This window comes from Mytilus trossulus, chromosome 2 (assembly GCF_036588685.1).
Source record: "Mytilus trossulus isolate FHL-02 chromosome 2, PNRI_Mtr1.1.1.hap1, whole genome shotgun sequence".
Lineage (NCBI taxonomy): Eukaryota > Metazoa > Mollusca > Bivalvia > Mytilida > Mytilidae > Mytilus > Mytilus trossulus.
This window is the reverse complement of record NC_086374.1, coordinates 72,300,329-72,326,718: the sequence shown is the minus strand read 5'-3', so window position 1 is coordinate 72,326,718 and position 26,390 is coordinate 72,300,329. Positions and strand designations below refer to the sequence as shown.

Here is a 26,390-nt window from a genome sequence, read left to right as displayed (position 1 = left end):
TACTCTATTTTGAAGGCAAGCAAGTCGTGTCCTCAAAGTTGAAATATTCTGCTATTGTTGGTCAGACATGTGTCATTAAAGTCAATATTGATGATAAATACAGACATGATCATTTGATATGGAGATGGAAACAGAATAAAGAAGAGGAGTATACAAAAGCTGTATCAAATTCTGAGAAATACAACAAAGGAAATGTGGAGAATCCTTCCTTAACAATAAAGTGTGTACAAAAGACAGATGAAGGGTATTATAGGTGTCAAGTTGTAAATGCTGCAGGATCTGTCAATAGTGAAGATATATATTTGGAAATACTTGGAGGTAATGTACAATAGAAGAGCTTATTTTTTGTATATTATGTTAATACCAACGTTCGGTTGCTTACAACCGACAATAAAATACATAATGTACATTTAACCACACTGTAAAATTCGATCGTCTTAAGGAATACATTGTAACAATACCAGTTTCACCATAAATCTTCATTCCAGTAGTTTGCACAAAAGGTATTTTGATGACAACGATAATTTCTGAACAGAAAGACTTCATACTTAGTCAGGAGCTATGTAGGAATTAATTGTAACGTGATAAACGGATATATGTGATTCTTATATCTTCAGATATGAAATAAGTGTAATTGAATATCTATCTTATGTCGACAATTTCGATTTCAAATTGATTTTAGGTCGTAAACATCGAAGGTGAGAAAGGTAGATAGCAAGTTGCCTGAATTCCCAGATTAAAATAGATGGCAAACATTTCTAAATACAATAAATTATGCTGTATCACATGTTTTAGGCATTCCAACGGCAACTGTGAACGTCGAGGGGAAAGTCATACGGGGAACAACAGTTATTCTTCACTGCGAGATAACATCAGTACCAGATTTTACCTCATTGACATGGCTCAAAAATGGAGATGCAATTACAATGACCATTAATAATACCAAATATAATGGTGGTACAAATCACAAACCAGCATTGACAATACATAATGTTGATGATACTGATAAAGCAGTTTACACATGTGAGGTGACAAACTTAGCTGGAACAGGAACCAGTAACTCAGTTACTTTGAATATTATAAGTATGGGACTATTTCTTAAAAACACAATACATGTTTACAATGGTCAACAAACATGTTCAAATACAATCTTTATTTAACAACTCTATTAGTTGGCTAAATGTACCGTTTAATCTACACAATCAATTAACGTATATTCGGAAGTCACTTTGAACTCATGGAATCAACAAATGTATAATGTATACTATGAAATTGAAAATAAAACACAACCAATCTTACAAACGCAGATTCAAATATATTTTGTTTAAAATCTGAATAGTAAAAGAATAAAATAACTTTCGGTTCTACCGTTTTCGCTTGTATGACGTTATATATGTGTTGTGTACAAGTTATCATTTTGTACAAATTATAATTTGTACAATAATATTGTACAAATTATAATTTTTATTTTGACTTTGTACAAATTATAATTTGTACAAAACGTGCTTGTTCAAATTGTAATTTGTACAAAATTTGACCAAAATTCACTTATAACTTGTACAACAGTTTCAAATATGAATTTTGGTGAAAAATGCACTGATTCACAAAATATAATTGTAGTTAACTGACTACACACCAAACCTTATTAACAAAATACACCGTTTTTACACAAATATAAAAGGCAGTTAGATCTTCGAAATTTTTGAGAGAAAAAAAAGTAAACAAAAAGGATTTTTTTCAAATTGTTTATACCTACTTTATCCTTAAAAAAATATCATTTGAAAGTAGTGCTTGAATAGTACTTATCGTTATTTTTGAGGGTTTTTTTTAATTCAAAACTACATATATAATAATAAAAGTAAGTAAGTAAGTTCATAGTACATCAGCAAAATCGAGACAAGCACATAAAGTTGATATTTTAAATCCTTCATAAACGTTTAATATAAAAAATAACAATTTAAAAAAAGGGCAGAAAATCTCAACCTGAGGTGCATGGATTGGGTAGTTATTTTAAATCATTACGTGAAAGTTAACTTATAAAATCAGTCTATTATTTGGAGCCAGAGGTTCCAGCAGGTGTACGCTCTTTGCAATGGTTTATTTTCATAAAATATTATTTTTTCAATAAACAAATACACATGTTCATTCACAGCAACGGTTCCTGAGCTTCAACGTTTGCTCTATATATGTGAAGCAGCTAAAGGGAAAACAGGTCGTCATCGAATTGAGAGTGAAATGATGGTTTGCAAAATAAGATTCCATAAATCACTAGATCACCTGCTCAAACAAATGATAAAGTACTGACTTTTGAATTTTTAAACCTAGGTGTAATGTGTTGTCATTTGATAGCAATTCAATAATGTGTATCAATGCTGTTTCTCCAAAATCCATATGATAAATTATTGTACAAGTTATAAGTGATTTTTTGTCCAATTTTGTACAAATTGTAATTTGTACAAGCACTTTTTGTACAAATTACAATTTGTACAAAGTCAAAATACAAATTATAATTTGTACAATATTTGTGTACAAATTATAATTTGTACAAAATGATAACTTGTACACAACATATGCTTCAAATCAATAACTGAAGGTTTGCTAGAATTTTTATCTTAAATTATTACATATTTACATATTTATGTAAAAATGTTTACGATTTGACGTCTCAAATATTCGGTTTACTAGCTTGCCAAAACTGCATTTGCGACCTTATAAAAAGTAAAATACCCAAAATATTGACCTCCGAGTAAAATCTAAGAAAGAAAGTACCTAATCAAACGGCAAAATCAAAAGCTCAACCACAGCAAAAGAACGGATAACAACTGTCATATAACTGACTTGGTACAGGCATATTTCTATGACGTTGGATTGAATCTGGTTTTATAGTTAGTTTATCCTCTCACTTGTATATGACAGTCGCATCAAATTATATTATACTGACAATAATGTGTGAACAAAACAAACATACATAATAGGACAAAAATAGGGGTACAGGGGTCTACATTGTTTTATAATCTTAATCGCCATCAATTCAAACAAATGTGTAATAAAGAAGCACAAAAAGGAATATCGACAAAGCGCATTAGTAAAAATAAAAATAAAATAAAATAAAATAAAGACAAGAATATCGATCAAAATTCAGCATAGCAAAATAACACAATGCCGAGATGTATAAGTACAGATCAACGTCATATGTATCAATGAAACTCAAAACACTATACAGATAAAGAACATTGGCAAGACAAGAATCAAAAGTTATCATCGAACAATAACACAATAACAAATGGCGTATTGACGACAGCAACGCTTCAATCCCCCGATTTAATATGTTTGCGAATCTAATATCTTTACGGATTTGATATGTTTGCGGAGGTACAATTCTCCTCTAGCCTGGTAAAGTAAAGTAAACACGAGAAAAAACATTAACATTTTAAAAAAACACGAGAGAACGAGTTATATTCTTTACCGTATGTCTTTTAAAAACGTTGACTCTATTCTACAAACACTGTTATTCATCAAATATATAAATGAATTTACGAACTTTGAAAAACGTTGTTCATTTTAAACGGGTTTTTTTTAATATATGCGAAATACAGCATTGTGACACGATGATAAAAACAATGAATGAAAGAATGCAAGCAATGATCTACAAAATCTATCATAGCATTTCAATATTTTAGTAAGGGAACTATTTAAAAAGAAAACTATCGTGTGAAGAGGTCCACATGTGTGTCTTATATATTATTATTAATTCGTTTAGCTACGGCATAATTTAACCAATAACAGTTTATATTAGGCCTTAATCAAGTTTTAAACGAATAATAATTAGTGAGATGTTGTTTGAATTGTTCTCCATCATTGTTAAATTTTTATCAAACTAATTGACGATAATTTGATTTTAGATAAACCAACAGTGCGAATCGACGGGGCTGCTCTAGTCTTGACGGGAAGGACCACAACAATTGGTTGTACTGTTTCATCTCAAGAATCAGTTTCTGAGTTGAATTGGTTCAAAGATGAAGAAAAATTACAACTGGCATTGAACAGTTCCAAGTATGGTGGCGGTATCATTCAAACACCGTCTCTTATAATACGTAATGTTAACGTTCGAGATAACGCTTCCTATAGATGCGAAGCTACAAACATTGCTGGAACAGGTCAGAGTAAAGTTGTACATTTAGATGTGGCAGGTAATTTAAAATATTGCTATTCTATTCACAACCCTATTTTGGTGTGATAATTATTGTTTCTTAGTAGCATTATTCTCATCAAGGTCACTTAATTTGAAACGGTTGGACAAATAAATTACACCACAAGGGGAAACAGAACATGAAAAACGGTCTCAGTACATATTTGCTTTAGGAATTTAAAACACTGTATTGCTAACAAACCGTATGGTTTCAGGCATGGCAGTATTGAATTTCTCCTAGGCAGATAATGATGGTCCATCGGTTATTTCACTGATTCTTTAGTAGAAAAATTACATCACAGTTACGAGCGAATGTTATAAGTTTCAAATTGAAAACACGTGGTGCGATCCAGGAACGAAAACTTTCATGAGCAGAAATGCCTAAATGATCTAAAAGGACATCACCAATACTAGCATGGTCAATCACTAATCAATCAGATATGTTTCATCTTTGAGATGAATTCTTATACATGCAGTATTAGTACAGTATGCATTTAGTGAGATTTGATTATTTTCTGTTGTTTTTCAATTAAATAAATTTGATTTGTATACCTCAGGCAAACCTACGATCCATCTATCATACAAGTCCACTGTATTACGGGGAAACAAATCAATGATTGACTGTTTTGTTACTTCGAAAATTCAAATCACATCTATACAGTGGTGTAAAGATGGTAAACGAATTATGCCTACATCGGCGTTGTTCAGTGGAGGTTCGATCGAAGATCCATCGTTAACACTCAACAACTTCAGCAAACATCATGAAGGAACATACGTATGTGAAGTATCTAATGACGCTGGAACAGTATCTAGTGATGATGCTATTATTAAAATAGGAGGTATGTGACTTGATTATACTTAGCTTTATATCTAATATTAATTCACCAGTAGATGTAAATTTCTCAGGTCTTACCGGTATATTGTCACAGTTGAAGATTATGTGCAAGACTCTAACGTTTTGTTCGCATGCATAAAAAGGAACAATTCCCTACGCATGGAAAGTGATTCAAGAATAACAGTCATAAAAATTATGTTCGTTCACTGCCAATACATTTTGAAAACCTGATATGTCTGACGATTGAGAGCACATACAACTATTTGGATTATACTGAACAAGAAATTTGTCTACTCTCAGTTTTTCTGATAACGTTGCAACGTCAGTATAATTATGTATCTTAATTTTCAAAAATCATTAAGATAACAATGATCTATGCATTAATTTCTACGCAAATGGTATCCTTCGAGATTGACCCAGAATTGACACTTCAACGTTTGTGAAATTTGTTCTCAGTGAATCTCTTCGACAAGAAGAATCAAATAAGCAACCGCATTTCTTTATTAAATGATAGAACATGTTATGATACTTGTAGGGTTTTATTTACGTATCATACAAAATCAGCATATTTTGTGACGTCCTCTGATGAACTACTTAAGGTATATGGGACTCACTATGCCAGCCTGTCTTTCTGTTTTCAGTCTATCAATTAGAAAAAAATCTTCCAAATTCACATTTGTTTCATACAAAGTGACAAATATACAATTGAAAACCAAAGATCAACACATATTTTGCTTTGCAAGTAGAATGGTACGCTGCTAGATCCTTATTTGTGAAGATTTAAATTTCAATCGGTTCGCTGAATACATGAAAACAATCTGGTTGGGTTGAAACAGTTTAATACGTTAAAATTTCCGCTTATACCTTATTAGACAGTATATTGTACCAATTATGAAATAGGCATAGCTGAGCTACTTACCATACTATGGTTTGTAAAAAACATAGTTTAAAAGTATTCGAAAACCACATAAATTTAAGATACCTTAATAATCCGATTCGCGTTTGTCCATAAACTGTTCATCTCAGTTATTGATAAGGATGCATATATGATTTTGAAATATTATTTTTCTAAAAGAATCTTCAACACTCTTCTGTGTTTTTCTTAGATATGCCAGTAATATCGCTTCCATCATTAAACTATACGGTTAAAGCGGCTGGTTTCGTCACATTAAGATGTCACATTGCGGGAAATCCTAAACCCGAAATACAATGGTATAGATTGGTCGATGGAGAGAAACATATTATAAAAGAATCGTTAAAGTATTCAGGAGGTACAGTCAAAGTGCCGTCACTTACCATAACAAATGTCGACGGAAATGATACAGGTTCATATATCTTGAATGCGCACAACAACTTTGGGGAATGCTGGAGTGAGAAAGTGACAGTTGAAGGAGGTAATTGTTATGTATAACTTCGGTGTGCATTGATATCTGTTTGTTAGTTTGTCAATTCTTGATTGCTTAAAGTTTATTTGCTATGATGGAATGTGCTTCAGTGATGCTTAAGGTAGATATTGGTATACCACCATCTAAGATTTCACAATAGCAGTACCAAATCAGTCTAGTTTTTCACCAAAATCTAAAAATCTTTAGACATATTTGCAATCTAATGGTTAGACTGTTTAGGAATTTTTTGAAATACTAAGACTTTTCTACCTCAGGCATAGATTACCTTAGCTGTATTTGGCATAACATTTAGGAATTTTGGTTCCCAATGCTCTTCAACTTCGTACTTTGTTTGGCATTTTTAACTTTTTTGGATTCGAGCGTCACTGATAATTCTTTTGTAGACGAAACGCGCGTTTGGCGTATATTCTTAATTTAGTCCTGGAATCTATGATGAGTTTATTTATTATATAAGGAAAACTTTGTGATTTATTGTATTATCAGAAATATTTAAACAAATATCCTTTTCCTTTTTTTTCTTAATCATTTTCACAAATAAGTAATTTAAGGGGAGATAACTCTGTAAATTTATACTAGACTTACAAGGATTTTTTTATATATACTTGTAGTTAGAAAACAATTTCGGTGCCACCATTTTTTTTTTTTTTTTGAAACATGTAATTAAACCTATCTTCTCTTAATTTATTTTAATATTCTATCTCATAGATTTGTCTTTTTACACACAATTGTGTTTTTTTTCATAAACAATCTAACCAAATTTAGGCAATTTTTAGCGACTCATAGCTTGAAAAATAGCATAGTGACCCATTCTTTTTATTATACTTTTGAAAAAAGCATAGTAAAACCTTCATTTTAGCAAATTATAAAAAAAATCTGTCTTAAAAAGTATATACTTATAATCTACCTTAAATTGGTTAAAGAATTTGAAGATAGCATAAAGTTAAAGTTTGACTATAACTAACGTCTTTGATGAGATTTTAAACGCCTGGAATATTTTCTGCAAAATTCAATATGCAAAGTTTGAAAGTATAGCAGACATAGGACAAATAATTAATTGAGTTCATTTTTACTTTGATAATATACAAAGTGTAATTAGAAACAAATTAAGCACCACCCTTAATAGATATAGGAAGATGTGGTGTGAGTGCCAATGAGACAACTCTCCATCCAAATAACAATTTAAAAATTAAACCATTAAAGGTTAAAGTACGGCCTTCAACACGGAGCCTTGGCTCACACCGAACAACAAGCTATAAAGGGCCCCAAAATTACTAGTGTAAAACCATTCAAACGGGAAAACCAACGGTCTAGTTCCTATCGATTAATCGTTCAAATAAATTATCTGTTTGTCTTGTAAATGATTTTCAATTAGATGATTAGCATGAGACCATCTCAAAGAAATTTCGTGACAATTCCGAAATTTTTAGCAAAGGTTTACTTATTATAAGGTTCATGATACAATTTAAATTTAGATATATGATTTATATCTTGTACAGATATATTTTTCATTAATAGTTTGAACATTCTGACTTTTAAACGCCCATTTAACTAGGTGTGTGATTTTTTTCTGAATGAAAATGTGAGACAATGTGGTATATAGGGTAGAAAAATCAAAACTTTGATCAGATTCAAAATCACCAATATAAGCATGTAATTTATCAAGTACTTCCAACGAGTTCTTGACACTCTAAAAGTAATTAATTCCACTATTTTCGAAGGCCTCATTTAAACAATCTATATTTGTAACGTGTTTTGTGTAGATTTAGAAGCCAATACATAATTATTATAGTATTTGGTTCTGCTTGTAAAAACCTACTCGACTGGACCGAAGTAAGACTGATAGTGAATTTACAATCATAAAACAATGCATTGTATTACCAAAAAATAGCCTTAAAAATGTGCTTGAATTTAGTTTAAACATATAACTAGGAGCAACCATTATTTCAGAGGTAGTACGATGTTCAAAAATGTTATTCTTACATAATATACGTTAGCAAGAGTCTAATACCATGTTCCATTCATAATTCAATAATAGATACCTCTTTATTATAGAAATACCTCGGATAACTCTTAATTCTGATGCTTCAGTGTTGTTTGGAAAAACATTCACAATTGTTTGTCTTCTAGAATCAGGCATACAAACTATGAATTGGTTTAAAGATGATTGTGAAATTTCGTTGAACAATAAACACTTCATTGGCGGAAAACTTGATTCGCCCCATTTGACTATCACTGCTGTTTCCAAATCAGATGAAGGAAAATACACATGTAAAGGTACTACTCAATTTGGGACAACAATCAGTAACACCATATCGATAATGGTTATATTTGGTGAGTAACTAATTTTTTCCCCAGCTAAACAATTGTTGTTATCAATTGTCATATCATAAAACTATCGGATATTTAAACATTCTATTAAATTATATAATATTATTTATATTATCAAAATTGGGTAAAACGGAACAGCCAAAACAGTATTGTAGGTTATCACGGTTAACAAAATAACAAAAATTTGTCCTATAGGAATATAAATAATGACAGCCGTAGATTTGTTTTCATTTAACCATGGGTTGGGCACTTATTTTCGATAATTTTACCCCTCGCTTACGCTCAGGGTAAAATAATCGAATATAAATTCCCGACCCATGATTAAATTTAAAAAAAAACGCTCAGGGTAAAATTATCGAATATAAATGCGCAACCCATGGTAAAATGAAAACAAATCTACGGCTGCCATGATTTTTTTCTTAAATATTGGCAGCCTTTAATTATAAGTGAGCCCAAACGTGAAGATAAAGGTAGTACAGGATTGAAGTAAAAGTTTAAACTAGTTCGGGACATATTCATTCAAAGTTAAATCACAAAAAAAACTGAGCTCCGAGAAAAATTAAAAATTGAAAAATAAATGGCAATATAAAAATACTAATAGGAAAACAACTGTCAAATTCCTGACTCGTTACAGACATTTTTTTATGCAGAAAATTGTGGATTGAACCTGCGGTAATCTCAGGTGAACTAAAAGGGAAAAAAGATCCTGCTCCACAGGTGGCACCCGTAGTGTTGCTCATGTTATTACAAACCCGGTAAATATTCTAATTCGGTAGGTCACATTCGTGAAAAGGGAAGGGGATTGTAGCTACGACGTCTTAAACATATCCGATATCATCTGTGAAACGGTTGTTCCATAACGGTCAACCATCGCGTGATGGCGTCCGTAAAATTTACGTAGCCGTATTAGACACAACTTTTTTGAATTTTTGGGTCTCAAATGCTCCTCATCTTTATACTTGTTTGGCTTTATAACTTTTTTTTATCTAAGCGTCACTGATGAGTCTTATATAGACGAAACGCGCGTCTGGCATTTTTTGAAATTATAATCCTGGTACTTTGATAACTATCTAGATGAACGTCAAGATATGAGGCCGACTTAACTGTATCTGTAGTATCTTTTATCTCTAGTTCGATGGGATAGATGCGTTAACATAGTCCCACAAGTATTTTGAAAATAAGTATGCCGCACAGCCTTATATTTTGAAAAAAAATTAGTAGTGCATAAAAGCTTTCCATACTAGGACATATTTATTTCGAAACTTCATAGTAAAAGTTGTACAGTTTAATTCTTAAAAGGAGTTCCTATGGGAATTGAAAGTGTATATTACAGCAATTCAACCTATAGTTTTTTATTGGTTGTAAATAATGTCACACGATTTTAATGATTGTAAGATTATCACATGTTTACCTGTATCATTGGATTGTGTATAATGCTTAGTCAGTTTCTGTGTGTGTTACAATTTAATGTTGTGTCGTTGTTCTTTTCTTATATTTAATGCGTTTCCCTAAGTTTTAGTTTGTCACCCCGATTTTGTTTTTTGTCGATCGATTAACGAGTTTTGAACAGCGGTGTACTACTGTTGCTTTTATTAACCTGGAAGGAGATTTTCAATTTATTTTAGGAATGACTAGTATTTTTTCTGTCTATAGCGAAGCGGGTTATTTGTGCACCACATTTTTTATGTTATTTCGAATAGACAGAAAAAATATTACAGTCATTTCTTAAAATTTAATTCTAAATTCCATTTTAAACCGTAGAAAATCATGAAAAACGTTGATGACGTCACGCTCACATGACTAAATTATGTCTATGGGCTCATAACAAAATTTGTGGCTCATAACAAAATTACGTCAGCCAATCAGAAGACGCGTTACATTCAAAATTAAATTATTATTACATAGAAAATAATAACAAATAAATGAGTGTGTATCGTTTGGCGAGAAATATAGTTACTGCATATACATAAGTAATCATTGAGATCATCAGTAAATTTGTTCAGTTCAACAATTTCCCGTGCAATCGGGTCTGCTGTTTACTTTTATTCGAATCATGTAATGGTCATGTTATAATATGAGATGTACTTCCCCAAAACAAATTTGTAAGAACAATTCAAAGAAACCAGACTCGCCATTTTCAACGCTTGACGCGCTGTTACTCTACATAAGACTTAACAGTGGGGCACGAAATAACAGAGCCAGCCAAGTTACTATAAACAGATAAGAAACACTTTCAAAACATACGTGTTTGGAAACAGTAGCTTTTTAATGTTTTTTCTTATAGACACACCCACAGTGACGATTAACGAAAGCAACATATCGACCGAGGCTGGTGCAAGTATACAATTGACATGTAGCATTATCAGCGAGCCCTCGATTACTAGAATCAACTGGTATAAAATGGAAAATGGAAAATCAACTCAGATATCCTATTCAGGGAGACATACAGGTGGCTCAATTCAACAGCCATTTCTCTCTATTATGAATGCAAATCCAAATGATAGCGGCGTATATTTTTGCGAAGTAGAAAATATAGCTGGAAAAGGACGTAGTAGAAATATACATCTAGAAATAAAAGAAGGTAAAATTGTTATGTTTCGTTTTTTACTGCATAGGACATAAATAATTGATTCACAGATGTCCAAAATATAACGGCAAACTAAAAGTCGTTAAGTATTTCTTAATCTATCTACTAAATCAAATATGGTGCTGAAAATAAAAATTCCCCTTCAAATTACTGCAAGAGCTGTTTCAGCTACAATATACTCAAAATACAGTTTTTCTCAATTACAAACCAAAGCATTTTATATCAAAACTAGGTAAGGTTTCTATTTATATATTTTTTAAAACAACTTCTCTATATGAAATATTGAAAACAACACGTTATTAATTTCTTGCGTCCGAAGCGCTTTTCTGGATTTACCTTCATCAGGAACGCTCAAAGCCAAACATTTGACATTATAACATGCAATGCTGTAAAAATAAAAAGATGAATATGATTGCAAACGAGACATCTATCTACTTAAGACCAACACACGTACGTGTTAGCATTTTCGTTATACAACCTTCATCAATGAGAAAATTTTATACAGTATAGTAAGGCTTGACAGGCCATGATATGACAAAATTCAATAATGTATAAATGAAAAAGCATACATCTTCAAGTTGATTCAAGTTACAAAAAAGCATAAACGAAAATTAAATGACAAAGATGACAACCACTGAGTTGTACTAAAAAATCAACAAAACAGTGACCTTTAATAGATTTCAGAGAAAAAACTATGAAGACCCAGTTTACTTTCTTTCTACTAAATTGCTAGATGTCTCCTTTTGTATTTGCACTCCAAGTTTGAACAAACTTTAAATGATATGGTTACTCACTTGTTTTGACCCATGATAAATTGGTTTAGTTTGACATTAAAAATCGTCAACCATGTCCAATCTGACAATGAGACTTAAAACCCGTAAATATCACGTCCCATATTCTCTGTACGATATATTTGATGCAAGATACATCTTTATCAAAATTACATACTTTTCAGATTCAAGTTCAAATGAGTCTCCCAACATGTACGATCCTCTTTTAATTTATCCTTTTATTTGTTTAACATATAGCTATTGGACGTAAACATATTTGGAAATTATTTATGGAATTTATTTTCATAGCTCTACCGGTAATTTCTATATCAAAGAATTTGGAAGGACGCGAAAATCAGCCAGTCAAGCTTATCTGTAATATTAAGTCAGGACTCCCTGTCCAGTCTTTACTTTGGTATAAAGAAGTTGACGACAGACAAAGAGAAATATTTGAAAATGGAATAAAATATGAAGGTGGACATTCTCGTATCCCGGAATTGACCATTCTTCACTGTGATAAAACTGACACTGGATTTTATATTTGCCGCGTGGCAAATTCTTTTGGGCAATCTTCCAGTGAAAAGTGTTTCTTGCAGGTTTCTTGTGAGTAAAATTATTACTGTTTCATTATCAAAGTGTTTGACTATTTGCAAGTGAACTTGTGATATAAGATCAACCTAGAGTTGGTTATCTACAGATATTCAGGGTGTGTTTTTATCATCATTGTTTTCAAGTTCAAAAATGGACATTTTTTATTGTTTTAGTTGTTATGACCAAGAATGAGGAGCTATACTACTGTACATAAAATATTTGCATACGATAGGCAGATAGTATGTTACTACTTTTACAGTTTTGTTTTAAGACCTCCATCTATGTTACATTCCGAAGGAAAAACAAAGAATGCAGACATATATTCGGTAGTATACTTTACCTCTAATTCACTAGGATAAAAGATAGACAAGCATCAAATAGAATGTTGGTTTTCAGTGACCAGACCTCACCAAAATAAATGAAATAGAAATGAAAATATAAATTGCAAGATGCTTTTATTTTTTATTTTTTTTTAGAAGACTATGCGTGACGTGTGCTTCATATAAGTATACAAACATGATTTCATCATTAGTGCACACTTAGTACTTATTTGAATACCAACTGTCTGTCAAAATATCAACACAACAAACTACTTACAATATATTTCATGTCGATTAAATACTTCAGCATTTTATTTTTATTTTTTTAGGTGTACTTGATATTGTAATCTTTGAGGTTTTTTCACAAAGTAAATGTAATTTGGTTTTGCTTCAAACAGTGTTTTTATTTTCAATTCAAATTTTGGCAGACAACCTTTGTTTAAAGAGCCTATTTTTCAATTTAGCATAGAACACAGTATTGCAAAGGTAAGATTAATACAAAATAATAATAATAGTGCAAAATTGTATAGATTGTAATGTAGTATTGGAATAGGCTAAATAGCATGCTTATGATTTACATATTGTTTTATTTAGACAAACCGGTAATAACTGTTCCCTCAGAAAAGAATGTCATGGATGGCCAATCAATCGATATAGATTGTTCTGTCGATGCCAAACCAGACATTGATAGTTTGCAATGGTATAGATTTATCGATGGAAAATTAATTGAGCTGCAACAAACAAGCAAACATTACACAGGAGGAAACAAACGAAATCATTCCCTAAGAATCGTTAATATTGGCAAAGATGACGAGGGAGCCTATAGGTGTAGAGCTTCAAACAGTGTCGGAGAATTTTTGAGTGATAAATGTCAATTAAAAGTTTCCAGTGAGTAAGCTTATTCCGGAAATTTTAAATTGACCATAAAAAATAATGATTGGAAATTTAAAAGAACATAACAACTCACTTTTTACTTCAAGTTGTTTCATACTTTCAACTTAAATATTTAGTTCATTGGAAAAGTTTGTGAGATTAGAAACCATAGCACTCTTTGTTCGTTTGGCATGTCGTTGGAACATATACTTAAAACCCAGGAGCACATATGGTGAATAAAAACAAAACAAAAAACACTATACACAGCGCGTTACTATGATCTATTTATTTTTCTAAAGTTCTGAATTTGTATTAAAGTCTTATTAAACTATTGACGAATGTAAAAATATCTTTCTGTATCGTCCTCATGAGATTTTTGGATACACACTTTTATCTTTTCCTACTAGTGCTCCTTATTTTTTTAATTGCTAATCTTTTTCCTTTTATAAGAAATTGTCTGTGTACTAGAAATGTTTAAAATAGATGATCGTATTCATGTAACTATGTATTTACCAGTAACAGTGAAACTTTTTTTATTGACCCTTAGGTAAGCCAAAAGTGCTGATTGAGCAGAGTGCACTATCCTGTACAATTGGTCAGAGTATATCGATAGAATGTAGAATACAAGCAGACCCTGCAGTGCAACATGTTCAGTGGTTGAAAAAAGACAAAGGAAAATTAACACAATTAAAGCAAACAAAAAATGAAACATTTGAACACAGTATTAAACCTTCATTGACAATTCGTGATGTACAAACGACAGATAGTGGGCATTATTTTTGTGAGGCAACAAATATCGCTGGTACAACAAAAAGTGAACCAATAGTACTTGACGTTGCCACGAATATACCAGGTATGTAAGCACTGTATATTTTAATCTATATCTTTCCTCCTAAAATTTGTTGAATATCTGTAAAACTTCAGAATTCGGTGTTTAGGAATTACGCCTAGCCAATCAGTTGACCTACTCTTTTTACAATAACATATGAACTGACTTTTCTTAATCGATTATTATATCTGTTATGCTTTACCTCTTTTAATGATTTATTGAATGTGTATGTGTGTGTGTGTTGATGATTAAAGATTTGTTCGAATGTCTGCTTTTCATTTTCTTTTCTACACATCCTACGACTTACAAACGCAGATTGAACCATTTTTAAAATATCTTTCTCCAAGCTTGTAAATTCGGATTTTTTTTTTACTCAAACCCGGCTTGTGCTGAGGTGTGTTCAAACCGATATAAACTTTGAATTAACCTGACAACAAAAGTTCTATACGGGTACAGTGGCTTCCTTTATCAATTAAAACTTGACGAACTTACTTACCCACGATAACTAAAAGGGGCAAGAAACATCAACAGAGCAAACGATATAGACGAATTAATGTATAATACTTTTGTTATAATAAAGGACATTCATTATAGGATGTAACAAAATTTGTTTCCAAGAAATCTCACAAACATGTGTATAGTCATAAAATTGTATGTCACTTTCAATTCTATAATATTGTGTGATTTTACTGATACTGATTGATTGATTCGTGCAACATCATTCAAATATTACTCAAAAGATAGCTAAACATATACACGTTTTCTGGTATTTGGTCGGGATGTCGTTTCTTTGACACATTCCTCATTTCCATTCTTAATTTTATTTTGAAAATGTTTCAGATCCAAGCATCAACATTATTGTTTTAGCATATAACAGATGTAGTGTGTCAATATTCAAAGACCACATTGTTGACGTTTCGAACACGTTGAAGGAAGTGAATAATATTCAAATTGCTGATTTTATTATTAAAGAAGAACATGACCAGCAATATCTAGAAACTTTAAATAGAAAAATTCCGTCTGCAAAACTAGTATTTCTACTGCTGTCAAACGACTTCGTCGATGAAGCATGGCCGAATGTATCAGATATGTCAAACCTTTCCGAATGTCTGTATTCAAGAAACCCACCTATAGTACCGGTATATTTAGAACCGTCCATCAAACTTCCAATGGGACTAAAATCATTGCAATGCTTGTACCTCTATAGAACAGATAGTGCTTACAAAAAGGCTTTAGGGAAATTGTTGCAGGGATTGTTTTAGAACAAAGTAATGCGTTTTTCACACATTTCTTTTTTATATGGACTTTTTTTCTAATTTTATAAATCAAATAATGTTATGTTTGAAATGTATTGTCTCACATTGATTTGATAAAATAAAATTTTTTGTGTATATAGTATAGATATAACGCTCATACTTTGACCGCTATATACTCACTAAATTCGGAAAAACGAATAATAAATAACACATGTTTATTGATCTCAAAGTTTTGATACAAAAGCAATCTTAAATCTTTTTTTGTTGATGTGTTTTTACTCTTTTTGGTAATTGTACTGAGAAGAAATGTGATAAGACGTGCTCTTTCAAACTGATGTGTGCATTTTTCGTATGTTTTGTAGACTACAGTTCTAATTATGGAAGGATTGAACGCTCATAATCACACAATACCCTGCCGTGTTTTGTATATAAAACTTTTTACTCTTTGGCTGATTTTGGAAAGTTGTCTATCATAATTGTTGAACGTTTTAGATATTTATGTTGTAGTATAGTTCAGCCCTTTGGTTTTTCTCATCAGATGTTTGAATCATCAGAAATTTTATAATCGCAATGCCTTTTTTAGCTTATTGTACAGTATTAAGATCACTTAATTGAAGAAGACTTTCGGTGAAATGTAAATGGTAAATCGTTGTCTTTTGGTCTTACGGAGAATTGTTTAATTGACAATTATACCACATCTCGTTATTTAGTTTGAAAAATTAAGCGTATAAAACTTAAAGTAAACTTTATGACAACAAAATTAAACAACATAAAGAAGTAATTAGTTTGAAGTACTGTGATTGATCATTTAAAAAAGATTTAAGACGGTTCCCTATCATATTCAGACATGTAAATATATTCAAAAATATCATTCACCTCTGGTAGTGCAGGTTTCATTTGATAGTGAGGTAAATACATATTCTCTACCATATTATGCATAAAAGGTACAGCAAGGATTACATTACTATGTTGAAAGCACATACGATAACACGAAACAATTACGTTCGACTCCTCCGAAACATTACAGTTTAAATGAAAGGAAACACAAACAATCAACATATAATTGCGAGAACCATATGACTTTGAACATGTACTTTTTATGATTGAGTTATCCCATCTCAACGACCGATAAAAATCACGTGTCGTTAACAAATAATAAAAATCCGCAATTAAGATGAAAATCATGGTCCAAGGAAAGAAATAATTTCATTTTTCCGTTATGATCATGAAATCACAATTACTTTCAAGTTTTATTTACCTGTGCACTTATTTTGGAAACGGGTGCCACATGGATGTTACAATTCATGTATAAAAAAGAAGATATGGTATGATTGCCAACGCGACAACTATCCACAAAAGACCAAAATGGCCTTCAACTATGAGCAAAGCCAATACCGCATAGTCAGCTATAAAAGGCCCCAATAAGACAATGTAATACTTATGCCTTATTTATACACTAACAAGCCATTTGTATAACTTATGTTTCTTATCAATGTTTTAATTAAAAAATTAAAAAAAAATGTCCATGGGCTCTTTTTATGAATTAAAAGTGGTTTTTTTTGTTTGTTATTACGGGCAGTTAATGTCAACCTGGTCATGGCATTATCGGTTTCAAGGTCAATTTCCATTGGCTGTAAATATCTTAATTGACCAATGAGGATAAAGTGCATGCTTACTCTTCTTAATCGTCTAGTTATAACCGTATTCTCGCAATTGTCCTTAATGCTACTAGACGCTACTATTATTCCTGAATTTTTATTTTTATTTTTCTAGCCACCTACATCCTGATTATATCTAAAGTTGATTGTATAAATTTTTTTGTTATGTTTTGTTGTTTTTATTGATAGTTGGCGGAATTTGATTCCCACCTTTGCAATTATTTTCATTTATTCAGTTTTGTTTTATGACATTATTGTCGATATCTGTCAATTGTAAAATACTTCTATGATATTCTGAATAAATTACCCTTTGCCACGAATCATGAATTTGATATTCTGCAAATAAACTTGTATCATTGAAACATAAAGGCAACTGTAGTATACCGCTGTTTAAAGTCACAAATCTATTGAGAGAAAACAAACTCAAACCGAGGGAATCACATCAACTAAAAGAGGAAAACAACGAAAAATCAAACGCACTGAACAAGCGACAATGCATAACTCACAGAAACGAAATAGAAAGTTATAACTGTCATTTCCCTGGCTTGTTATGGGACATTTTAAGAAAACTGGTAGGTTGAACCTAGTTTTGTGGCTAGCCAAACCTCGCACTTTTATGGAAATGTTAAGTATACCACTAAAGGAGGGACGAAAGATACTAGAGGGACAGTCAAACTCATAAATCGAAAGTAAACTGACAACGCCATGGCTGAAAATGAAAAGACAAACAGACAAACAATAGTCCACATGGCACAACATACAAAACTAAAATATAAGCAACACGAACACCACCAAAAGCTAGGGGGTTATCTCAGGTGTTCCAAAAGGGTAAGATGTTACTGCTCCACATGTGGCATCCGTCTTGTTGCTCATACAAAATCCGGTATAAAGTCTAATTCGGTAGGTCACATTCGCGAAAAGGAAGGGGATTGGAGTTACGACATAAGGAACATATCCGCTATCATCTGCGAAACAGTTATTCCATAACGGTGATGACGTCACACTTTGAAAACCGGCTTTGATTGCTGATACAAATGTTTATAATTTAGAAAGAGGTTTCGTAGAGCACTTGGAAGACCTAGCAATATACCGTTGTTTGTGAGGACACTTATGTAGTTTAGGTATCCAATACAGTGCTGGAAGATCTATTTCTTTATCTTTGGTTGAAATTCCAAAGGAACATAGACCTATGAATATCCAGGATTTTCTCTTTCGTAAGTGTCGTGAGGGTATATGTTGAGTTGTCCAAGTGAATTGTCAATACCTTATTCGTTTAAGCAAGCAGTTAATTTAATGAATTTTACACACAAAAAACTTAGTTGTTTGTGTCTTTATATGCAAGGACAACAACATATTTGTCATGGAGGTAGGATAAGTATTTTGCAACATTTGGGTCATCAAAGATTGACTGAAATGACCACAATACATGATAGAAATACAGTACAAGTAAATGCAAAAACATGCAGGACAGAGAAATACATATATAAGCAATACGAATATATATTTTCACATGTTTACCACAAAATAACAACGAAAACAACCTAGTGCAGCACACAAAAACAACAAAACAGAACCACGAACTGCCCGTCACACGACTGTATCAGCACTACAAAAGTGATGTTACAGGTAAAGTACGAAAAGTTGCATTTATATCAAGATTATGTTTGTAATTATGTTATTTGATGTATTTTATATGAATTACAAGAATATCAATATTCTTTCTGTGTGATGTTTACATTCTGATGTCAAACACGTGATTCTACACTAGAGTTGATGTGAATACAGTCACAGGACTTCAAATATTTCAATCCTATATGGGTTGATTAAAAATACTTATATAAGTAATTAATGAATGTTGTTGTTAAATTTGATAGATGCTGTTTGTGCTTCTTTTGTGTTTGTATTTTTTTTATTGAGATTGTGACACAGTGAAGACTGTTGTACCCTTATTTTGACACTTTTACCCATTATATCTGTTTTGTTCACGCATCGTCACTGTCATACAAGTGATAGGTAAAGCGCTATATATTACTAGGTTCAATGAACCATTTCTACATTTCTACCAAGTCAGGAATGTTACAGTTGTTTTTCATTCGTCTGGTGTGCTTTATCGTTTGATTTTGCAATTTGATTAGGGACTTTTTTTTTATTTTCCTCGGAGTTCAGTATTTTTGTGATTTTACTTTTTAACATAGAATTGTGTTAGAAATTATATGATTTATTGTATTATTTGTAGTATCTAGCTATGTCGATATGTCTACTTCCAACTTCCAACTGTAAAGCAATGAGTCGTGTACATGTAGTTGCTTTAAACAAAAATCATATAAATGGACTGGGTGATTAATAATCTTTGCTTTAATACAAACGATGATATAAAAAAGAACATGAGGTATGATTGCCAATGAGACAACCGTCCACAAGAGACCAAAACGACACAAACATTTACAACTATACGTCACCGTACAGCCTTCAACAATTAGCAAAGCCCATGCCGCATAGCTATAAGAGGCCCCGATAACACAATGTAAAACAATTGAAACGTGAAAACTAACGGCCTTATTTGTATGAAAAATGAAGATAAGACATTTAACAATATTCTATTAGAATAACAAACACAACATCGTAACTAAATGCATCAATGTTGGATAAACAATTACCGGGACACGTCTTATAGCAATGCGATTTCACACTCAGTGAAACAGTCATATTCGGGAATCGGTCATGTTTGATAATTGAAAGACCAGACGTCATAATTGGTAAACCACAATCTAAGACGTAGTAAAAATGTATCATTGTCCATGTCATTTCATAGATAAAGAAGATATTTAAATTTAGCTTACAAAAAACTATTGTCTTGAAAATAACAATTAAACATTTTGATAAAGTTTCGTTTGACATATTGTAGTGTAAATATCCTTGCATTCGTCGGAAACACCTTTTAAAATTCCTGGTGTTTATTGCGCATAAATGTTTCATTATTTTTATTTTCAACGAATTTAAACATGAATAATACCAGTCAATTCCTATAATTGTCAATATTTTTAAATAATTTTGTAAAACCAAGCAATGATGGTTTTTCCTTCAAAGCCAGTTGAACTTTATTTCAATCGAGCATACTTGATGTGTACATTCATTTTAACCCTTGTGGTACCCCTGCCACATATTTAATTCAGATATCATCTCATTTTATATAGAAAAGTACACGGAAGTATATGAACCAACAATTTTATCTTGTGTTTTGAGGAAATCATAATAGTTTCATTTCAGTAACAATGTGTTATAAATAGTTGTTGTGAGAAGAATTGTGATCTATGTTATCTCCGGGTGCGGGAATTTCTCGTTACATTGAAGACCTGTTGGTGACCTTCTGCTGTTGTTTTTTTCTTTGGTCAGGTTGTTGTCTCTTTGATACATTCCCCATTTCCATTCTCAATTTTATTGCCTATGTGCAGATATGGACAGGTAGTAAATTAAGACGACAGTAGTTCACTGGTGTCAAAATCAAGATATAAAATATAATTGAGGGAATCTCATTTTACTCCTAAAATAGTGTGACTGAACTATTTCTATATATAAATTATATCAGTCATCAAATCAATGAAGGTATCGTAAAACTTGTTAAGTGTCGACTTTTTGTGTAAGGACCACACCTCTGCTAATGAAAGAATCCGTATAGTGTTAACATGAACGACTATAACGTATTCAAATATATATTTTAAGTCATTAGTGGTTGGAAAGCTTTTCGCCTGTATATAACACTCACAAAATATGTGCAGTCTTAACTTTGACCCTTGAAAAACAACTAACAAAATCATAAACTACCATGAATATATAGTAATGTGTCAAATAACCAACCGAAACAAAGGACGTTAAAAGGTACGCATAAGGGAAAAGCTATCTCAAGAAATTGATGTATTAGGAAATATAAGAATTTATATACATTAGAAAAAGGGGAAATTTGCTTATTGACCTTACATATACCAAAACGAACTATGTCAATACAGCGACGAAAATGTGCAATGTTTAAATGTATTGCCTTTTTGAGGACGATTACAATTATGTCACCATCATTTAATAAAAACAACTATCATTGATAATTTTATCACCGAAAGCATTTTAATCTATAGACGCCGTCATGTAAAATTGGCAAGGTGTTTTTTTTGGCAAAACATTTTAAATGACTAGCCGCGTTCACTCGAGATAACTTTTTTCAATTAGTGAAATCAAAAACCTTTCAAAAAACACTATTGACCTACCTTTTAATGTGTTTGCATTTTATAATCCGGACCTTCACATCATCCTAAATTATTTTCAATGATGGAATTAAAGGAGCATTTTAAAACCTAAATCTTGTACAAAATCCAGTTGCTTCGTTTTACAAACAATGAGTGAAAAAAATATAATATTCGATGACAATTTGATCTGTTTTTAATCACATGCATCTTTACGTTAAATCAGGAGATAAATTTCCTACATTATATTTAATTTTCTTCCTAGAAATTAGTTCGATGTTTATAATGCGGAAGTAGGACTTTGAAGAATTTTATTGAATTATACTTATTGTTGTCGTGAAGGAGGAGGTACATTTCGAACTTAATCGAACAAAGTCTCTACAAAATCTTTTAACGGTAAATAATTTATCTATTATATAGAATATATCTTGAAATGGTTAATTAGAAATTTTTAATTGATGTTTATATTAATGTTTCATGTTCTGTCCGACTCGGCTTCTGTTAAAATCATTATTTATTTAGGTGGACGATAAACATTTTATTACTAGATTTATTATGTCTGTGGTAGAGACGGCAATGTTTTCTTAACCGTCTCATGACTTGGTGCACGTGTTAAATTTTCAATCTTTGTCAGTTTTATTCAGTCAGTTGCATTGATAAGATAGTAACAGTATAGAAGTGCAAACAATTCAAATCAACCCTCCAGCCGCCCCAACACCGCCGATTATTATGAAGATGTTGTGCCTTTATGGTTCACGTTATGTTACTATAATAAATGATCAGGCCAGACATTTATGAACATTTTCTGAGTAGTTAGGGTGCCTACGTGCCTTAACGAGGAATAGTCTCATCTTGATTGCTCAACAGCTCTATTTCACGTCGGTCTATGCCCACAAAGATTTACTCTTATGCGGTACCACGTGAAAAATCAAGTAAGGCTATACCGCTCGGGAACGGCTTGCTAAAGTACTCTGAGACAAGTAGATTGGTAGTCGTACACACACGTGTATGCAAATACCCCTATGGTGATGCATTTCTGTCAAAGATATGTGGCTAGCTCAGGCACAGTATTTTAGCGGCAAATTATCCTTAATTATCTGAGAACACACTATCATTTTATGTACATACTGTGTGTTTTGTGTCAACTGCAGGTAGCATGTAATTTGTTTTGTTCTTGATTTACAATATGACAGAACTGAGTGAATTACATGATACTAGAGAAAAAATATCCTCAAGCATTCACACAGTGTGCCGCGCACACTGCTCGGATAGTTAAGTATAATGTTGGCGTCAGTTAGTTTACATTCATCGCTTTTTATTCACTGACGCCAAGGAAGTTTTCTGTAACATAACGTGTTGCCCTTAAGCCCAAATATTTGTATAATAAAAATAATTATTTTATTATGTTTTATATTCTTTCAGTACTCAAACAATCAGACTGGGTATCTTGAAATACTTCCTGCTGGACGTTTACAGGCTTTATATCAACAATAACTACTTTCGTAATTATGGTATATTGTCTGTGATCGTTCTTATAGACGGTCATTAAAAGCTATCAATTATCTGCGGTCAAGGTTAATTTATATGTATTTGTACATATCTCTAATCATTGTTCACGCCTGTAATTCTCTTATCAAAGGTCTATTAAGGTCAACGCATTGAGGTTTTATTAGTTAATTGGCTTTGGTCTGCTGTGTCGGTATTAACTTTGGATCATACGCTTGATGTGTATTTATTATGTTTGAAACATGTTGTATAAACCAATAATTATTTAACGTATCCCATTCATTACTTGTGCATTTTTACGTATTCGGTTTTGTGATCACAGGTTACTTTCAGTTTGGCTGTACAAGAAGAACCTCTATTTCTAAAGCTTAAGGAATATAAAATCCTACAGGTTTCGATATTTTGTATCTAGAACCCATTAATGTAGATACGATACATATATGTAAAGACTTGGCGATGCTTTGAATAAACTATGTCCTGTCGATACTTATATTATGCAATTGTTACAGTAAATAGTCATGTTTTCCAAGAATGTTTTAATGTCTTTACAGAAAAATATATACTGATTGATTTTGCAACAAAAAGTATAGCGCTGTTCCAGTGTCATTATTAAGGAAAAATAAATCCGGGTAAGAAGATAAAACTAAAGGAAACACATGAACTATAAGAGGAAAACAACAGAACAATAGAACCACTAAAGTACATAAAACACCAACATGCATATACACAGACTGTAAACTGCCATATTCCTAACTTAGTACAGGACATTTTTTAAGGAAGAAATGGTCGGTTGCACCTGGAATAATGGCTAGCCAAACCTCCCGCTTTCAATATAGTTTCACGTTTTAAATTCCAATTGCAACCTATTGCTGCTTTGGGTGCAACAAATTCGTCAGGACTACGATTTCCGAAAAAGGGAATATAACAAAGTGTATCGTCTTTAAAATGAAAATCATGAATAGTCGTATCTATCAATGTAAATACTAACATTTATTCAATTGGAGTTTGTGGATTGTTGTTCGCCGTGTACCCGAGCACCTGAGATAATCCATAAGTTTAGCGGGGTTCGTATTGCTTAGTCTTTAGTTTTGTGTGTTGTGTCTTATGCATCATCATTTGTCTGTTTGTCTTTTTATTTTTTAGCCATGGCGTTGTCAGTTTATTTTTGATCTATTAGTTCGACTGTCCCTCTTATATCTTTTTACCCTCTTTTTTAACGACGGTACTGCAAATCTTGTATTGACGTAAGAACTGGCGAAAAATAACATTGACAAAGAGTAAAACCTGCATAAAGGATTTCCATAAATTTCTAGAACCCTGGTCATATGCTTCAACTGATATATAGTATATTAAAATATTAGTAAAGAAAAGAAGACAATCTCTCGTTTAGTTTATTTGTGAATCATTACTTTTAACCATATACAAGTGATGGTGTTTAACAAAATTTAACCAACATGATTATAACATTCAAGACTGAAAATGTAGCTAAAAGGTATGTATGGTGTAAATGTTTCTGTTAAAAACTTGGTTTTAACATTTAGTAAATTATTGTTTTAAAACTATTGCTTTAGACGCTGACAGCACTTTGACAAAACAAGACAACAAAATGAATGTTAGTCCGGTTGCTAGGGAAGAATCAAATAACAACAAATGTGCTTCTAATGAACGTCCAAATTTGTATTGGCATGAATGTGTTACCGTGGGAACAAAAGGAGTTAACAATCACGGTAATATAGATGCATAGTCTTGATACATTCAAACACAATACAAACATGAGTGTTACTGATCAATGCAATTAATATGCCATTAATTTAACACAATCTACCTAATGATTGCTTATAAAAGATATGATTAGGATTAATAAGTGCTCCTCTAAAAAGGTAAGGCATATATAAAGTTTATCCAAATAATTCAACAATATTTGCCTCTTATGTTTATTTGGTCATATGACTTTTCAATAAAAAAAAATCACATTTTTAAAATTTTCAACATAATTTCAGTTTAACCATATTTGTGCTAGAATATCTAAAACAATTTTAACTCTATTTTTGTTTGTGCAAGTGATATAATGACACTCAGTGTCATTTCAGAATAACTAAGGAACCTTAACTGGAAATTAATGTGAGAAGAGGAATCTTGATAATTTCAATACTTTTTTGAGTTGTTATTATAGATATGTCTTGTCGATCGGCAACGTTATTGGTATTTTGAGCATAACGCATAATAATATAACGAACGATTGGTGTTCAAATTGTAATGCGTATAAAAATTGTAACTAGTAAAATAAAATTTCAGTAATGGTAATTTTTATATATTTGAACTTTATTGAAAAGCACTTTACGCCCATATGGACCAATGGCTTAAAACATTATACATAATATACAGTTTACATAAAACAATGAAAATAAACAATGGACACACTTTGAACTATAATTTGTCTTTTTTTTTTAAATCAATATATATATTATATATATAAGAGATTCAAATTATATCAAGGACTCCCTGCCCTCAGTCTTAGTGACTTTTTTAAAAAGGAGCCTAATTTGCAAGTGTCCTGTTTTGTTTCAGGATTGAGAATATGTTTTAATTTATCTATATCATTTAAGTTATTATATTTATTTTCATTTAAAAATTCTTTTCTTAATTGTTCATTTATTTTACATTTAAAAAAGAAATGAAACTCATCATCTAGTACATCACAATGTGTACATAGTCTTAAATCTCTGGGAATTTTCCTGTATCTTCCAGTTTCTATTAATAAGCAGTGGTCACTTATTCGAAATTTAGAAATTAGTTGTCTATATTCAAAGTTTTGAGAAAGTAGGTATGGTTCAAAGTTATAGCTTTTCTTTATTTTTTTAAAAAGTTGGAGTTTGCTATTCTCTTGTAAATTTAATATTTTATCATTATATAATTTTTCATAGGAGTTTTCTAGATTTTGTTTGTATATTAGCCTATTATTTTTATCCTTATTTTGGTTAACAATTTCTAAATCATTTTGACTTCTGAC

General features: G+C 31.6%; 1 protein-coding gene and 1 long non-coding RNA gene across 2 annotated transcripts in view; both read left to right on the top strand.

Moving 5' to 3' along the window:
• The window catches only part of LOC134705989 (hemicentin-1-like), a 34,609-nt gene extending 18,577 nt beyond the window's left edge, over positions 1 to 16,032 (top strand). The window contains exons 12-22 of the mRNA XM_063564702.1: positions 16 to 318; positions 796 to 1,083; positions 3,903 to 4,190; positions 4,747 to 5,028; positions 6,131 to 6,418; positions 8,483 to 8,761; positions 11,043 to 11,339; positions 12,425 to 12,718; positions 13,621 to 13,914; positions 14,447 to 14,752; positions 15,569 to 16,032. Coding sequence (XP_063420772.1) covers positions 16 to 318; positions 796 to 1,083; positions 3,903 to 4,190; positions 4,747 to 5,028; positions 6,131 to 6,418; positions 8,483 to 8,761; positions 11,043 to 11,339; positions 12,425 to 12,718; positions 13,621 to 13,914; positions 14,447 to 14,752; positions 15,569 to 15,990 — 3,341 coding nt within the window. The 3' untranslated portion in view covers positions 15,991 to 16,032. The remainder of the gene's footprint in view (positions 1 to 15; positions 319 to 795; positions 1,084 to 3,902; positions 4,191 to 4,746; positions 5,029 to 6,130; positions 6,419 to 8,482; positions 8,762 to 11,042; positions 11,340 to 12,424; positions 12,719 to 13,620; positions 13,915 to 14,446; positions 14,753 to 15,568) is intronic.
• Positions 16,033 to 22,151: 6,119 nt separating this feature from the next.
• On the top strand, positions 22,152 to 25,101 carry LOC134707938 (uncharacterized). The gene is made up of 3 exons (XR_010105788.1): positions 22,152 to 22,270; positions 23,932 to 24,009; positions 24,952 to 25,101. It is a non-coding gene; the product is annotated as an uncharacterized LOC134707938 (long non-coding RNA).
• The last annotated feature ends 1,289 nt before the right edge of the window (positions 25,102 to 26,390 follow it).